At 35.1% G+C, this 19,626-nt stretch overlaps 1 protein-coding gene across 1 annotated transcript in view; it reads right to left on the reverse strand.

The window, feature by feature from the left end:
* Positions 1-19,626, reverse strand: part of CPNE8 (copine 8) — a 209,653-nt gene that overhangs the window by 34,038 nt on the left and 155,989 nt on the right. The window contains exons 14-15 of the mRNA XM_002929624.4: positions 8,176-8,222; positions 1,520-1,701 (exon numbers count right to left, since the gene is read on the reverse strand). Of these exons, the coding sequence (XP_002929670.2) occupies positions 1,520-1,701; positions 8,176-8,222 (229 nt within the window). The remainder of the gene's footprint in view (positions 1-1,519; positions 1,702-8,175; positions 8,223-19,626) is intronic.

A 19,626-nucleotide genomic window follows, 5' to 3' on the forward strand; every position in this document is an offset into this window, starting at 1 on the left:
AGCGCTTGCGAGAGAAGTTCGATGTGATAGTCATGAGATACCCGCCACGTGGAAATGTTAGGAAGATTTTGAAAGAAAAGGATTGTAAAGTATTTGGCTGGATACTCAGTAATTTCTCAACAAATGGTAGTATTCCTGTTTATTTTTGTCTATTTTGCTTGAGAACTTTAAAAAATCTCTGATTATGCATTGCTTTTGTAACAAGAATAAAAACAACAAAGGCCTACAAAAATAATGGGGATGGAAGAGGTTACTTCTGAAATGTATAGAGGATCAGAAGGCATTTCTAATAGGAAAAGCTAAAATTTTTCCAAAATGATAGCCAACCATTCCTATATTGATTTTCCCATTATTTTATCAGAAAGTGCAGTGAGAGTGGCTAACTGGGTCTATAAGCATTATCTGTGTGATGTGTATTCTGAAGGTAGAATGCAGTACATCGCTTATCTAAAATCACACAATATGGACTAGGTCTATGTAAAGTAAATATTAGCAAGATAAATATTTATTCCAGTCATATCTACTCCATTATATTGCAATCATAATTAGTTATAGCCATAATTATTGCTTCACATTTAAAATAATAATTCTAGCCATAACTATTCCTTGGAATTTGAAAAGAAATGCCATTTTATTAGATGGTAGATTAAGATAGCCACACATTCTTTGACATAGCCTCCCACTGAGAGGTGAAGGTTACTTGGAAACTGGGCTGGCGTTAGTGACTTGCTTGACCAAGAGAATTTAGCCAAAACAACTTTCTGAGATTTCTAATGTGGTGGCGTAAAAAGCCCTACAGTTTCTGCCCCAGCCTGTTAGAGTACTAGACTACTCACTCTGGGGAAGCTGGCTGCTGTGTGTGAAATCTGACTACCAAGACAAGGTCGTACTGTGATGAAGTCCATGATAACCACATGGACAGGTTGTAGGTAGAAAAAGGGAGAGACGTCCTGGCAACCCAGCTATTCCTGTCATCCTGTCCTGAGCATCAGACAAGAGCAAAGAAGCCATCTGAGGGGACATGTTCGCCCCCCAAGATGTGACACGGAGAAGTCCTGAGTCATCCAGCCCACATCAGAATGAAGCCCAGATATATGGTTCTAGTTGAGTAATTCCAGCCACCTCTAGTCAAGCAAGCCATTCTAGGTAAGGCCCCAGATATCCTGAAGAAATATACCACCTCCCACTGTATTCTGCTCAAATTGCTGACCCCCAAAATCATATCATGGAACAATGTTGGTTGATGCCTTTAATATTTAAGGAGACTTGTTAAGCAGCAACTGACAACCAGAATAGACCCCCTAAAATCAGATGCATTTTAGATATATTTATTACTAATATTTTTAACTTTTTCCCATTAATATCACACTTCTAAATCAATCATTCAGCAAAATCAAGCTGAGTCTACAGTCACAAAAGCTTGCTACATGATTGACTACAGTGTAAGTAGTGAACTAATATTAAAAGATCCAACAAATTATTTTTTTCAAGAGATCAAATCCTTATGATGTATTCTTACCAAAGCAAATTCATGAGATATCCTTCCATCTGGAGGCAGTTTTGCACCAAAGCCTAGAGCAGGGAACATTTTATCACTGTCGTAATCTTGAACGATTTCTCCCACTGCTTTCAGGGCCATTCCATAGGCATTTAGTTGGTAAGGATTCATGTAGTGGAGAGACGTAGGCTGGGCAGGGTTGCCTGAATACAGAAAAAATATTTCAAGCATGACTGATCAGGCTAAAGATGTCATTTTTTGGACATTTTCCTTGATGCCTATTTCGGAATGAAATACTTAAAATCATGTTTTCTGCCTACATCCATACTGTGTCAATTTCTTTTTGGATGGAGATTAACATAGAAATATTTATTACATTATATCAGACATGTAGAAGGCTTTCCAAAGATACGCCAAGGCATATGCAGATTTTTTTCAGAAATTATTCCTCATTGTCAACGCCACAGGCTATTCCTGAATCTCAGTTACAGAAGTATTAAAGTACTTTTGTTAAACTCATTTTATAGTCATCTTTACTTAAAAAAAAAATCATGTGCCTTTAGCTTGAACCTTTATGCCTATAATTAGAGGACTATGAAGCCTTCTTAAAGTTCTATTACAAACACAAATTGAATATTTAAGAAATATCTCAATTTTATCACTTAAAAAGGAAAGCATAGTGATTTTCAAATTCAAGCTAATTAAATATCTGTATCTGAAAAATGATTCAGAGTTTCTAACTAGACATTAAACCAGGAGCCAGAAGGCTCAAAGTCCAGTCTTACAATTTCCAAGACAACACCTATAAAATGTCTGCAATAAATCCTACCACAGTGTTTACTGGAAGGACAAAATGAGATTATGTGTGAGGATGTGATTAAAAATAATAAAGCACCATAGAAATGCAAGGTTTAACTGCAACTGTTATTACTGTCTGGGTCAGCCACAAGGTTCTGAAATTTCAATATACTTCTACCATGTAGGATGTTGCATTTGAATAGAGATGAATTTGAGAGAGAAAGTAATATAAGTGCTACCACTCAAACACATTGAGATTCACACTGAGTTGCCCTAATTACCAGCACAAAGGCTGCTTTAAAGTCCATTTAGTTTCTTAAGTGAAAATGGAAAGTTAAATGGGACTTGTAATAGCATATAAAGCTCAATTCTACATTAAAACATTGCCTGAAGGAGAACAGCCTCAGGGCACACAGTTCTTTTCTGATAAGAAAAAAATAATAATAAGCCCTTGAGATCTAGAGAGAAACAAAATTAAGGCGCGATCTCCCCTTGGTTTATAATACATATAATTATACACAGAACTTTCCTGGTCTAAAGATAATGCATTGCATAAATGCATTTATATTTCCAAAGGGTTACCGACATTCAAGAGCTGGTTCCACATGACAAAATTGCTGAGAAGTATCTTCTGACCAAATGGCCTTAACATTCATTCCCCTCAATTTGGCTAAACTTTGGAAAGGTTTCTTCATAACTGTAGGCCCCGACTTTCCTTTTCTAAGAACATTTGCTTTAGAAAACTTGCAATTGTAAATTCTTTCCCTGCATCTTTGAGATGTAAATCTTCTACAACCCAGGACAGTCTCTCCAGGACCTGGGAGCCATCTTACTGAAAGGTAATCATGGAGAAAGATAGCACTCCTAACCCCTAGTCTCTTTGGGAAGGTAGGAGCCTAACTTTAATCCGTGCTAATTAGCAAACAGACCAATGTTCCCTCTACTGTCTCTCAGCACTCTTCCATTAGATCATGGCAGCACTTGGGTTCAATTTTTCCCTTACATCGCAATAGCCTTGACCTCTGTGGCAACAGTCCTGAATAAAGTCTTCCTTGTCTGTTTAAATTATCTGGTGCAATTCTACAATGACACTTTCTTCTAAAGTTAGAATTCTGCACTTGATCAAAAGCCTACTGGAGCCACAGGGGAGCAATATCATTACTTGACTAAGTGGTTAGTTAACATAACTCTCAAATATAAGAATTGCTACCCAATGGCTGCAATATGTCAACAAAGTCTATTTTATTAAGAAAACTGTAACTTAAAATTAAGATACAAATATCACTCATACCCTAGCATGTCTAAACATCTTCGCCTATCATGCATAGCAGGGCTGGATCCCACCCATGCAAAGATGTTGCTTGTCTCTTTCTAGCATCTTCATCAGACCATCTCTTCACTGTATCACTGATATCTTCCTTCCTATTTCTCTCAAGTTGCCACCCTGTCCTGGAAGTGACTTTATTCCTGTCCAGTTTGTGTTTTACTTGCTCCAGAAAGCCTTCCTTGCTTATTCCAACTCTTATTGTCTTTTCTCTCCTACTTTTAGGACTCTTGTGCTCTGCACCACAAAATATGGCAATTAAAAATCTGCCACAGTGACTGTCCATTCCATGAGTCTGGGACCATGTTTGTACCACCTCTGTATCCATAACAATGCATATGAAGAACGAACTTGTGGTAAGCTGATCCCATTAGGACCCAACTACTATCCATAATTATAATAGCATGGAATCTAACATGTTTAAACACCTTACTTCATGTCTTTCTTAACATTTCAACAAACCTATGACACAGGTACTTCTTTATTATTCCCATTTTTCAGATTAAATAATTTACTCCTAATCACACAGTAAAAGTTGATAAAACTAGAATATAAATCTAGGCAATCAGAGCCCATAGCCCTTATTCATAGCTAGAACTCTATACTTAAGGATTTTGCAATATTTTAAACACTGGATATCATCAAACTTATATCTGATTTTGTTTTAGAAGTACAATATGCCTTTATAAAAAAAAAATCACATTCGACTACACTCTTTTTTAAAAAGCTTTATTGAGATATAATAAGACATAACTTACAATTTAACCATTTAAAATGTACAATTCAGTGATTTTTAATGTATTCACAGTTAAGTACAACCATCACTCCAATTTTGGAACATTTTTATCACCTCAAAAAGAAACCCTGTACCTATTCACTATCCTTCCCTTATCATTCCATCCAACCCAGCTCTAAACAATGATCAATCTTTCCATCTCTATTAATTTGCTCATTCTGGACATTACACATAAATAAACATAATACATGGTCTTCTGTGACTAGCTTCTTTCACTGAGCATAATGATTTCAGGTTTATTTATGTCATAGCATGTATCAGTACTTCATATTTTATCCCTGTTTATTGCTGAATAGTATTCTCCTGTATGAATATACTACCTTTAAAATCCATTTATTAGTTGAGGGATATTTGGATTGTTTCCACATTATGGCTTATGCTGCTATCATCTTTTGTGTACAAGTTTTTGTACAGACATACGTTTTCATCTTTCTTGTATATATGTCTAGGGGTAGAATTGCTGGGTCATATGGTTGCTCTATGTTTAACAACTTGAAGAACTGCCAATGTATTCTCCCAGGTGGCTGTACCACTTTACATTCTCACACACAGTGCATGAGGCTTCCAGTTTCTCCACATCCTCACCAACACCTGTCATCTTTGGATGATAGCCATTCTAGTGGGTGTGACATGGTATCTCATTATGGTCTTGATTTGCATTTCCTGATGCCTACATTTGCTAAGTAGCTTTTCATGTGCTTATTCATCAATCATTTGTACATCTTCTGTGGAGCAATGTCTATTCAGATCCTTTGCCCATTTTTAAATTGGATTGTCTTTTTATTGAATTATAAGAGTTCTTTATACATTCTAGGATACAAGTCCCCTGTGAGATTTATGATTTGCTAATATTTTTTCACATTCTGGGGTTTATCTTTTCACTTAGTTAAGTGTTCTGTGAAGCATAAAAAGGTTTTGATTTTGATAGACTTCAATTTATTTACTTATTTGCTTTTGTTGCTTATGTTTTTGTGTCACATTTAAGAATCAAGTGCCAAATCCAAGGTCATAAAGGTGTATAGCTATGTTTTCATCTAATAGTTTATAATTTTAGCCCTTATATTTAGGTTTTTGATCTATTTTGTGCTAATTTTGTTGTTGATATGAGGAAAAAGTCCAACTTTAATCATTTATAGACAGCTATCCTGTTGTCCCAGCTTTGTTTGTTGAAAAGACTATTCTTTCCCCATTGAATTGTCTTGGTACCCTTCTCAAAACAGTTAAATTTAGACTCATGGGTTTATTTCTGGAATCTCCATTCTGTTTCATGGAACTATGTATCTATCTTTACACTAGCACCATGCTTTCTTGGTTACTGTTCCTTTGCAGTAAGTTTCAAAAATGGGAAGTATGAATATTCCCACTTTGTTCTCTCTTTTTAAGTCTGCTTTGGCTCTTCTGGGTCCATATGAATTTCTGGGGTATCCATTTATGCAAAACAGGCCTTTCAGGTTTTCAATGAGATTGCCTTAAATCTGTTGACTGCTTTGAGAAATGCTGCCCTCTTAACAGTTGAATTTTCCAATCCATGGAAATGAGATATTTTTCCACTTATTTAGATCTTTAAATTCTTTTAAGAATTTTTTTCAGAATATACTTTGTAGAGTATAAAGTTTGTACTTACTTTGTTAAATTTATTCTAAAGTATTATATTCCTTTTGATACTACTATAAATGGAATTTTCTTAATTTCAGTTCCAGTTAACAAACTGGAAGTGTATAGAAAAAGACCTGGTTTTCATATATCGATATTTTATCCTTCAATCTTGCTAAGCTCATTTGTTAGTTTTAATAGATTTTTAGTGAATTCTTTGGGATTTTTTTATATATATGACTTTGTCATCTGTAAAAAGAAATAGTTTTACTTCCTCCTTTCCAATCTGGATATTTTTTATTTCTTTTTCTTGACTAATTGCTTTCACTACAACTTCCATTACAATGTTGAATAGAAGTGGCAAAAGCAAACATCCTTGCCCTATTTCTCATTTTAGGCAGAATGAATTAAGGTATGTTAGATATGGGTTTTTCAAATACTCCCTTCATAAGGTTAGAAAGTCAGCTTCTATTCCAAGTTTGTGAAGTGCTTTTACTCTGAAAATGTGTTGGACTTTGCCAAATGCTTTTTTCTGCACCGAATGACAGGACCATGTGATTTTTACATTTTCTTCTGTTGACATGGTAAGTTATGTGATTTTTGAATATTAAGCCAACCTTGCATTCCTAAAATAAATTTTACTTTCTCAGGGTGTATAATTTTCTTTATATGTTGCTGGGTTCAGTTTGGTAGTGTTTTGTTGAGGACTGTTATATCCATATCCATAAAAAATATTGATCTTTAGTTATTCTTTTCTTTGTCTAGTTTTGGTATCAAGGTAATACTAACCTCATAAATTGAGTTGGGAAGTATTCTCTCCTCTTCTCTTTTTTGGAGGAGTTTGGAAGAGTTGAATTCTTTAAATATTTGGTAGAATTCACCAGTGAAACTTACCTGTAAGCTTTGTGGATAGTTTTTTTTTTTTTTTATGAATTCAATCTCTTATTATAGGTCTATTCATATTGTCTATGTCTTTTTAAGTCAGTTTCAGGAGTTTGTGTCTTATTTTCAATAGATTCTTGTTTTTCTAGTTGTGCTAATATTCATCAGTGAACAAAAGCTAGTATCTTAAACCATTTAGGCTTCAGATTTTATTTCTATGTTTCATATTTTACTGAATAAAAGACATGAATAAAAATAATTAACTTGAAGTCAAAGTATTGGAGAATATACTTAACATGTAACCAAAGGTGAGTTAAATTAGATTTTGATCTACTCATCTCTGTTCTTAATTCTAGTGTTAACAAGCCAAGATGTAGTTAGTAAAATGATTTTCTGGATATGAGTTTCCTCATTTGTATTAGAGGACAATTGGAGTAAGTGATCTCTAAGGCTCTTCCTTCCCTAAAAATTCTATTATTTTGTGAAATGTGACTCAAAGTGTGAGAAATGTGAGGTAAAGAGAAAATAATGTGAGAGCCATATGCACAATAAGTAATCTGGGGAAAAAAAGCTAGATAAATATAACTGATGGCAAGTTCTGGTAAAAATTAAATAATGAGATTTATGTTCTTATGATACATAATAACTCAATTCAAATGATCTGTTTCATACAAAGTTACTTCAAAATAAAATTTTAAAAGTTCATTATCTTTTCTTTCTTGAAATGTTTGATAAACAAATTATGAATACCTATACATGGCATATTATATGATAATCCCCCCAAATTAAATATAAATGTGTTGAACCAAGTAATTCCTAAAAATAGTCAAGTAAAAATGAAGTGAGTTGCATAAAGCACATGTATTTGAATTACATTTATGTATATTAACACACACAAAAGTACTATAAAATGAAGATAATTCAACACACTTCAGCATTATAGTTTTGTATGAAGACGAAGGGAGGGTCAAAGAAATGGGGCCAAAGGACACAATGGGCTTAACTAGATCTCAGATTTTCTTTTTAAAAATATCTGAAACAAAAATTATAATCATTCAATATTTAATAAATTTGAATGGGGCTATTAGGCATTTTTTTGGTGTATTTCTTCTAGTCATTTGTATATCTATTTCATAATAGTAAAGAGAAAGGAAAAATGACCTGAATTTTATATGACACACTTCAGATGTATATATAGGAATAAAATATCTAACCTCATAAAATAAATCTTTATATTTCAATTAATTGCTGATATTTTATACTAGCGATAGTCATAATACTCACCATTTGATGCTGTAAAATCAATAGCCACTGTGAAATTGATTTGCGTTCTAGAATACAAGTAAATAAGAATAATTAATTATCTCAAAGAAAAGAGTTTGATTTCCATTTGTGTCATCAAATTTTTTAACATCATTAAATTTCCTTAATGTTATTTTCAGCAGGGATATTCAGTACACACTGAATAGCATCAGGATAGGCAGTTTTAAAAGGTAAAAACTGGGCAAAAGACCTTTACAATCATACAATTGTAAAATAAGAATTATTTTAGATTTTGGAATGTAAATAGCTCAGGAATAAAAACAGCTCCTATTTAGAAACACAATAACTAAATGAGGGGGCTCATAATAAAGAAGTCAAACTGCAAATAATGATTTGCCAGTCTCCAATATCAGCATTTACTATCAATTTGCTTTAAAACCATTCTGTAGTCATTGTTGAATCATTATACCCTTAGAAGTGTGGCACAGCTAAAATCATCTCTAATAATATCATTCCTTAAACTAATTCTTTTCACAAACCTGAACACACAGGATTTTCTTCTGCTTTCTTTAGAAATGAAGTATTTCAGGTACTGATCTATTCGTCAGTACTCACAGCATTCCTGTGTGTGTGAATTTATAGACAGATAAATATTTATATAGATGATATTGGTCATATATAACATAAATTTTCAGCACATGGTAGTTACTCAAAATTATTTTACTGGGTTAGCTCTCTTATCTTCTTTTTTATTTTCTGACAGAAACGAAAGAGTTGGCATTTGCATAAAAAATTCACTCATTTGGATACATCTCCTACTCGTATATGTAATTCCACCTCTTTCTTACCAAAGAAAGCAAAAAAACTACAAATAAGCAACAATAATATGATTACTGGGATAACCTGCAATGACACCTAATTTAAAAAATAATTTAAAAAGTAAGTCATTTGAAAACATAAATACTATAAATCACCTTATCTTTAGAAACAAATTACTTTTGGCACATTGCACAACTTACTTAACACTTCAAAGTTTGGAACTGCTGTTTAAATGGTGTTGATGATGATGATGACAATGATGGGTACTACAGCATAGGGTCCCTCGTAGTTCTCTTAGTACAATTTATAGTAATATTTCCTTCTTTTTCTAAAAATTCAGTTTTAAAATCCCTAAATACTATTCAGGTATTGAAACAAATTCACACTTTTTTTTTTTCCTAAGGAATGAGCAACCTTTTGTGCTTTACACTTAATAAAAACTAATATAGATTCTCTTTATAGCTATAAGGTAATTTTTTCCTCACAGTAGAAATTAGGTTTATAGGCTAGGAATATAGGCTAATTTGGAGCATACCACTAACCAGTATGAACCAAAAGGAGTTAAAAACTTTTCGAAAAAGAATATAATGAGACATTTGGGAGAACATTTTGAGATAATAAATCCCTTTGAGGAATTGAAAAGAACAGTCACCATTGGCACATTGCTTCGTCATTCTACTGCTAAGGACAGAGGTAACTGTGACACGGGCAGTAAGGTGTATCAGAAAGGGTACAGCTTCTGAATCTGAAAGCACAGGGTTTGAATTCTAGCAACTCAGTTGCTGACATTAGTCAAGTTCAAAATTCTCAAGGTCAGATGCCTGTACACATAAATAACACGAACAGAAAAACTAAATGAAATATTGTATATATCTCTATATATTTATATATGTAACACACTATATATAATGTATTATAAGCATATAAAATGTGCTTTTACATAGCTTTTATCAACTAACTTCATAATAATTTTTTAAAAGATACTATTATTCTCCTTTTATAGACAAGGAAATCTATGCTCACAAAACTTAATAACTTTTGACATGAGTAATAAATGCCAGTATTGAAATTTGAATTCACATCTAACCTCAAAGACCATATTCAGAAACTCCATACTACTCTATTTCTACTGTTAAATACTTGTAAACTGCTTGACTATAATAACATAATAAAAGATAGTAATTATTATGTCACAAACATAAAAATGATACTATACAAATATCCTTAGTGATAAGAATGCCAGGGCACATTCTTGTGCTTGGGCAAATGAGCCCTTGTATCTAGTATGTTGTTAAATATATAAATCATAAAATTATCAGTACAAATGCCTTTTTATATTATTTTTTCCAAATGACACCTCTTTAAAAATGAAAACTCCGAGCTTTAAGAACATATGTTTTAGCACATTACAAAGGCCAATTTAGGAACTGAGTCTTCGGTTCGATCTCCCTTAGGTTGGAGGGATAGATACCTTGTCTTGAATCAACTGTCTCTTGCAACAGGGTCTGCACAATGCTTTGCCAATATTGGAACCTCACTGTATTTATCGGGTGAATGAATTCATTTTTTATGATTGCTTCTAATATGTTCTCCAGGATAGCCCAAGATGTGTATCATAACCACCAACTTCTTAGAAACATTAGTTGCAGATTAAAAACTTCAATTATCAGAGATACAATGGTCCTTCAAAGCCAAAGTTCTGCCTAGCAAAACTATAAGGAAAAGGCATGGCTACCAGCTAAAGAACTATACTATACATAAGAAAAAAAAAAGAGATATTTATTATTAAACTGCCTTACTGAAACCTCTAGCTAACAAAATGTCTAGCTAGCTAAATAAACTAAATTACAAAACCAAGTGGATTAGGTGCCAAAAAAATCATGAAGTGTTAAAAAAAAGGAGAAAATTTTAAAAAAGGGAAAAAAGAAGGAAGCAAGGAAGGAAAGAAGGAAGGAAAAAAGAAAGAGAGGGGGAGTCTCTTATCATACCATTTGGGTTTTTCCATTTAAAAAATTACATCAACATTTATTGAGCATCTTCTGATTGCCAAGCACTGTGTTAAGAAAACAGGAGCAAACCAAAAACTATCCTTGAACCTCTAGAGCTTATAATCCCAGCTTTCTACTGTTAAAAGCAATGACAAAAATAGCACAGTAGTTTACCATTGAATTCATAATCAATAGCGTAACCTAAAACTCAACCGTGCATCTACTGTGGGTAACAGCTTATTCATTCCCATGATTCCCAAGTTTCCATTCATATTATAATGTATCCTTACTATACCAAGTGTCACATTCTACATTATTTTAAAAATATTAACACAGAAGCTTTTTGTTTGCATTGTTGTTGTTGTTGTTGTTGTTTTTTGAGAGAGAGAGAGTGCATGTGTGCACAAGCAGGGGTGGCGAAGAGGGTGGGGCAGAGAGAGAATCTTAAGCAGACTCCACACCCAGTGCAGAGCCTGACATGGGGCTTGATCTCACAACCCTGAGCTCACGACCTGACCCGAAATCAGGAGTCAATGCTTAACCAACTGAGCCACCCAGGCGCCCCACTAATACAAGTTTTAAAGAAAGTTGCTAGCAATACTATAACTTTAGGCTATAAGACAGATTTCTTGTAGACGTTGATAAATGATTTGTGTCATAAAAGTAAACCAAACCAAACATCTTCATTGGTAATCCTGTTATCCTTTTTCATTCTTTAATATTGCATGAAGCCTAATGTTAGAAGAAAAAAAATCAATCACGCATCAAAGTAAAAAATCTGAATTCACACAAGATGACTCCTGGCAGAATATTCATAAAATGATCACATATAAATCCTTGAAACATTCTGCTTAGGAAGTGTTACTTTAGTTGTCATTTTGCATTTTAGAAGCAGACAAGAAGGAGCAGAATTTCAGGAAACCCAGATAGGAGTATTATATTTTCGAGTATAAAAAGGCATGCCTGCCAAATTTCATTAGTTAGTAGTAACGTCTCATGAGACTTCCCAATGCATATGTCCTAGTACTGCTAAAATATATAGTTGGAAAATGTCCTTATTTTACTCTGCCACCTTTCCAAAAGCTGTAAACGACAAATAAGATGTCAAGATGGAAGATTTAACTAGCACAGCAAAGATCCATAGAAAACAAGTTTGTATGTGTACGTCAGAGAACACTACACTTATGGCTGCGTATCCACACGCACACACACGCACACACACACACACACACACACACACACACACACACACACAGTAATCCCATCTTAGACAACGTCTTTCTGGCTGTCATTATGAGTTAATTATTCAAAACTAACAACTGTGATGGGGGTGTGCAGAAGGACTATTTTGCTTTCTTCCCAATTTCAAATTCTGTTCAGCTGCACAAACTGAACATTATCAGTATGAGACATGAACTGTCAGCCACCCTTCTTTAAATCAATCTTGACAAACTCAGGTTCAGATCCACTAGCTGTTGGAATTTAGAACCTTTAAATGAAATTGAAACGCCCCACTTAGCTCCAAGATTCCTCTTATTCTTGCCATACCGGCACCAAGACTGTGCTTCTTCCTTGAGATACTGACATGCAGTCTTGTTCTCACTTTGGCTCTGGAATCTACGCTGAATCCCTGGTTCACTTGCCTCAGGCACCATTAACTAGCTACCCCGAGCTGGGGTCTTTCCTACCCCTAGCTCACCATGGGCCAAATATTAAACCCATTCCTTTCTTACCTTTCCTCTTTCTCTTATAGGTAGTTCAACAACCTAAATGACAACAAAGACAACCGCGTCCTTCCAAATTTTGCTGCATCTTCAAAATTCCTGCTTCCCACGGTCATAAACTACTCACAGGATTACCTGCCCTCAGCAAATGAGATCTAGAGTGATGGCAAGCTTTGAGGTACACAAATGCAGATCCAAATATAAACTTTCACCTACTTGCAACGTGATCTTGGAAAAGCTACTGAACCTCCCCGCAGCTCCTTTATAACAAGTTTTGGATAATAAAACCTTCCTTGGATTGTTGTTTTGAGGACAAGCACCTGTCCTTTAGTTGGCACTCAATAAGCACTTGTTATGCTTGTTATCACCATTATTGATGCTAGCTTTTTGGGATCTGAGTTAGCATACTTCTTTGAAAACTGGAGTGTGCGGTGCTTATCAAATTTCTGGAACTACCAGAGTTTCAGGTTATTTCTGAGAACCTGACCCTCCCACGTCTGATTTCCTTCCTTTCACACCAGTGGCTAAAGTCTCAACCTGTCCAACCCAAAACTGCAGCAAAAATGATCTCACCTTCTTAGAGGTGTTATCTGGGTACTTCCTCAAACAAAATCCCTTGGCATGAAATAATTGTAAGCTTTGACTCCTGCCTTGTTTTCTTTTCTATCCTTCCAAACAGTCTGGATTTCTGATAGCTCAGTGAAATGTCAAAAGTCAGAATAAAAGGTAATGAGAACAACAATGTGGTTCTTCAACTATTTACACTAATATTCTTAGTCCTTACTAAATCTAGTTTGCATCAATTACCAAACCTTTGTGCCTTCTCTGGGCTTTGAAGATTGATTTCAGTTGTTGTTGTTTTTTTTTTTTTAAACACAGTATGAATGTTCCTAAGTACAACTTCACAAGGCCTCGTAGTTCAAGAGCTTCCTATCAAGGAAGGTATGCAAGATGGCCAAACTTTTTTCAATCACTGGTTTAGAAAATACCTTACAAGTGACATAATCAAAATAAACAAATAAACCATCACCCCAAGCAAACAAAATGCAAGCACCATCCAACAATCCCATTTAAAGCGAGGCAGATACTGAAGAGGTAATCATCCCTAGCAGAAAGATTTTGAACTTCTGAATCATAGACTGGAGTCAGAAACCCAGAATCACAACTAGCTAGCTAGTTGACTCCTCTGCAAAATTTCCAAGTCTCTAAGCCCTAGTTTTCTCAAATGATAAACAGGTAATCGCTACATTGAAGAAGTCCTCTAATTAATACAAATAAAACCCCAAAGCTCTGGAGGACAAATCCCCTGAGCAATCCACATCATCCTCTCCTGGTTCATATTAATCCCTTCCTCTGTTGGGTCAGAAGAGACAGTTCACCCTTAACATGAACATGCATTTCTCTTTCATTCATTCCTCCCCTAGTGTTGGTCAGTGGAGTATCAAGGATGGGGTAATAAACTCCCAACCAGTGTAGGCAGTAGGAAGTGCGTTGTCTCTAGATGACTTAAAACCAATAATGCAATCTTCTAATACTCAGTCGACATTTTATTATAACCCTAAACCAGCAATTCTAAGCAATGTAAGTGATAAAACTCTCCTGATCTACCACAACCTGACCACCAGGTTTAGAGAAACTATTTTAGAGATAGTGTGGCTGGAAATGCACACTCTGCCCATAAAACATAACTAAGAAACTGCCTGATACAAACCAGATTGTCAATATTTGGGCTAAATTAGTGCTAGTTCTGATGATGAAGGCTACACACAGTTTTCTTGGACTCTGAAATGGCTCTGAAAAAAATCATCTGAAAACATAAGCGGTTAATGAAACCACACGTAAAAAGATGCAACTGGACATGTGTAGCCTTTTCAAGCATGCATTTAAACATGCATAAAAATTAGCAGACTGCATCAACCAGGACAAAGCTTATGAGTCTTAATATTTATAAAAGTTTCCTTTCTAAATCTTAGTTTAGGCAAGTTTAGTTTATATATGACAATACTCTCTGTGAATGTATTTATAGAAGGCAGAATGGCTTTGTTTTTATTAGATTTAGCCCCATTCAGCGCTGCAGGGTTTAGCTCTCCACTGATTTGATGAATGCAAAACACTTGGGTGCCACAACAAGAAACCCTATAAAAAATCCTAGACATGTATATTCGGTTTTCAAATAAGAAATTGGATTAGGAAACAAACAAACAAACAAACCCTTACAGTATTGCATGTTTGGCAAGATGTGCTCCCTGAGGCAACCCATCCGATATAAAGATGCCAATTTTATAAAAGTAAGGCAAATATTTTACAACATCATTGCACTTGCTTCAAGTATTTTTAAGGGAAAGAAATCCTTATGGAACTTGTTGATAACAGGACTTATTGATATTCAACTCACCCCTAAAATAAGCAGTATCAAGAAGCCCACTTTAGCCTTCAAATGAGCTTTTAGAGGTAGGGAACTCTTTTTGTTTTCCCCCCTCAAAGACTTCTTACTTCTTTTAAGTGGAATATAAACTTTTTATCTATAATTTCAGACAAGTTGTAGAATCAGGGTCAAGAGCTTGGGTGGAGATTGGAATGGAAGGAATGTCTCGGCATTCCTCCAAAGAGAAGTGAACTATAAAAAAATTACATTTACTGACTTTGTAAATTTGAATGTATCTTTTTTCTCTCCATGTCTCTGTTAACTAGGACAAATATCACCAACAATATTATGAAGATCAAATGAGATAAGACATACTGGAATTTTAAACAAATTCAAATTATTCAGAAAAGTAGTAGCTAGCATTTATTGAGGATTAACTCATTTAATCCACATAGTCACTCCATGAGATAGGCACTATTAGCTTTATTCCTACTTTATATAAATGGAAACAGGTTATGATAACAAGAGGCGGATCTAGGATTTGAACTAGGCAGTTCGTGCCAGAACCCAAATTCTTGGTCACTGCTATGCATCGCCTAACTTATCAGCAACTGCATCTTTGCAATTGACTTGCCTTTGGCCAAATATTTACCTATTAATTTCCCAGAACTTGTCCACTGAGCATCTCGCTTATTAGATGTGAGGGAAACAAACAGTCCCATGCTTCTTCTTTTTTTTTTTTTTTTTTTTTTTTTTTAAGATTTTATTTATTTACTTGAGAGAGAGGAAAAGAGAGAGGGAGCGCACGCGCTCCAGTGGAGGGAGGGGCAGAGGCAGAGGGAGAAGCAGACTTCCTGCTGAGCAGTGAAGCTGCCCTGCAAGGGGGGGGGGGGGACTCGATCCCAGGACCCTGGGACCATGACCTGAGCGGAAGGCAGACACAACCAACTGAGCCACCCAGGCACCCCCAGTCCCGTGCTTCTAATCTTGATTTTGTCTTTCCTCCACGTCACTGCAAACCCAGATATGAGTTAAATGGAGATAATTTCTGGCAGAGGCCACATAAAAGCATTTTTTCTTATCCCAGAAAACATGGTTCATCTGTTTTATTTGGTGACTGTGGTATGCATTATGGAAAGAGGAAATGTCACAAGATGATAAATTCTGAGAGAGACAGAAAGGTATATTACCTAACTCAATGAATTGTCACATTCTTTGTTTAAAAGTCCTATTTGTCATAATGTTTCATTATGCTAAGAGATTTGGGGGAAAGGGTGGAAAGTCAGGTTTAAAATGGCTTTCTCATCAATCTGGATTTATTCAGTGGCTACTTGGTGATCAACTCTATAAAAATAAATTAAAATTGCCAGTCTCTGAGAAAACAAGTCATATAAAGGGACAAATTAATATGATACCTATGAAACTAGCAACCACTTAATATAAGTGGTAGAGACTTCTGTAGCTCATTGGAATCAGTTGGATGAGCGTTCGGGCTTTCTTCAGAGGAAGAAAAAGACAGTCTGTAGTCCTCCAAGTTTCTAATACATTCAGTAGTCTAATAAAAGCAGGGACTAGGGTCCATGCCGACATGAAATTCTGGTAACTTGGAGGGACTCAGTATGCAGAATGTGTGATCTGTCTCCCCCTTCATCTGTCAGTCAAAGAGATGGGTAAAACTTTAAAGGTATCTGTTCTTGGTCATGCTATTGGTGGAGTGAAGAGTTTCATGAAGACTTAAGACACATAGAGGACTTAACCAAAGTGACATTTATGATCCTGCCCTGAGATACTTATAGTATTTAGAGCCATTGAAAATATAGAAATACGTATTTTACAAATCTGTAGAAGTCAAAAAACCCACTTTACAGATAATAATAATTATAATAATGATAATGCTACTCTAAAGCAGAATCGTAGATTTCAGAACAGTCTGTGACTTTATATGAATCCGACATTGTTCTTATTAATAGTTATCGGATATTCAATAGTTATCAGGTATAGATTAAAGGTTACTGAGTAAATCTCTTTAGTTCCCAATTACATCAGACTTTAAATATTTAAAATATTTCTTAATAAGCAAACAAATAACATAACCACTGGGATAAATGTACAGAGTATAATTTTGAAAAATGACCCCAGGGTCAACAACACAGAAGGGACAGTTTTTATTATTCTATAATAAGACATCCTTTGTAGATATTATTCTTCTATTTAAAAAATAAAGCTCTTTATGACTTCAAGTCATAAAGCATAATCTTATGCTCCCAGGAAAGCACGGTACTGCTTAACCAAAAAAAAGTCCTAAAAATTAGATTTTTATTTCGGAGAATATTTGCATAAAAATTGGAGCTTGGCTGATTTAAAATGCATCTGTCTCTTCTGCTCACTGTATACCTGAATCTGTAAACCTGATGATTGCAGCTAAACAGAGTGTTTTAGCAACTGAGACTGTGAATGAAAAGTAACAAGCTAACAATACAGTTTCATGAAGAATCAGGGTGATATTTTCATGTAAATATCTACATCAATAACAACTCAAGTTATGGAAGCCTAGAATATCCAGTACTAAAAATTAAGTCTATCATGTTCCTTCGAATGGGGAGATATTAAAGGACTATGAAAACAATTTTGTCTAGTATTTAAATGTGTTCATTCTTAACTCTGCATACTCTGCTTGGATTCATGGGAAAACAAATAACATTTTCATAATTTTCTATTGAATTATTTTTTTGTGAGCTGAACCAAGAAGAGCGATGAAATTTTATAGGCAATTCAAGAATTTCTTTCTAAGAGTTTAATCACAAGCTGTTAGTCTTGCCTATTCCACATCAGTCACCTGTTTGCCCCCTTTTTCTTTTCTCATGCTCCCACACATCCGAGATGTAAGGGAAATGTTTTACAAAATGAACGCAAAGCACAAAATGAATGCAGGAAAATCTCAACTAACTTTCTTTTGGAAAGCCCAGAGCTAGCCCAGAGTACCGATGGCTACTCATACTTTATACTTTATATGTTGATTTTTTTTTTACCTTTTTGTTTGTTTGTTTCTTTTTTAAAGATTTTATTTATTTATTTGACAGAGACACAGCGAGAGAGGGAACACAAGCAGGGGGAGCGGGAGAGGGAGAAGCAGGCTTCCCACTAAGCAGGGAGCCCGATGCGGGGCTCGATCCCAGAACGCTGGGATCATGACCTCAGCTGAAGGCAGAGGCTTAACGATAGAGCCATCCAGGCGCCCTTTACCTTTTCTGAAGACCTCTACCTAAGTCAGCTCAGGTTCAGCATGATCATAAGTTAACAGTAGTGTCTCCTAGATTCGAAAGGATAAGGTGAACAGGTCCCTGAATGGATGCCACCTAAATCAGCAACCCAAGTTAGCAATGAAACAATTCACAAACGCTGGTAACAAATACTGATATCTTAGTATTTTAATTTAAAAGTGCGTAGTTACTACAATGTATTATAAAGACAAAATGGAACTGAACACTTTGCTCCTATCACTTCTGAAATATCATACTTATTTAGAAATATGGTAGAGCATCTCTTTAAAAAAACTAACCTTGATAATCCCATAAATCTTCAAATGTACTAATATGACCTCCAAAATACTATGTTGGGTTGCTTGGTTGATTGCAGCCCAAAGTGCCAGCTTATTTCATTGTTCTTCTAAAATGTAATCACAGGACAAAAGGCAAGAACTGATGGCTAAATTAAGAAGAGTCTCATTAGATATGCGCTGATGAGGAGTTCTATCAAAGACCAACATGTGAATATTGCGGACGTTTAGCTGAAGTGCTGACCACACTTAAAGGATGTAGCTGCCAGCTATCTTTCTATCTTCTGTCCTCAGTTAAAAATACTCAATTCTTTTTTTTTAATATTTTTTATTTATTTATTTGACAGAGATAGAGACAGCCAGTGAGAGAGGGAACACAAGCAGGGGGAGTGGGAGAGGCAGAAGCAGGCTCGTAGTGGAGGAGCCTGATGTGGGGCTCGATCCCATAACACCGGGATCACGCCCTGAGCCGAAGGCAGAAGCTCAACCACTGTGCCACCCAGGCGCCCCAAAAATACTCAATTCTTTTAAGTGGAACTAAGGGAAGAAGGAGCAGAAGAAAAGCAAAAAAAAAAAAAAAAAGTTTCTGAAACCGAGGTTTCCAAAGGCACAAGCTTTCATAAAAGATCACAATAGCTAATAAGCAGAGGTTTCACAGATAAAAACTGACAACAATGACTTATACCAGTTATTAAATTAGAAAAAATAAAAAAGGAGGGGCACTATTTAGTAAGTTAAGGACAGAGTAAACTTTCATACACAAATGAAAGTGTTGGAGGAGCGTAAATTATTATTAATACCCTTTTGGCAAAAAATTATAAAATACACCTACCATTTCATCCAACAACATTATTTCTGGGAAATGACCCTGTAGACATGCTTAATGACACGCATTAAAAGCACGCACCAGGGTTTTACTATTGCAGCCTTGTTTATAATAGGAATGTAAAACAGATGCAACTAAAGGGTATCTCACGGAAAATTTTTTTTTTTTTTTTTTTTTTTAAAGATTTTTTATTT

This window comes from Ailuropoda melanoleuca, chromosome 16 (assembly GCF_002007445.2).
Source record: "Ailuropoda melanoleuca isolate Jingjing chromosome 16, ASM200744v2, whole genome shotgun sequence".
Classification (NCBI taxonomy): Eukaryota; Metazoa; Chordata; class Mammalia; order Carnivora; family Ursidae; genus Ailuropoda; species Ailuropoda melanoleuca.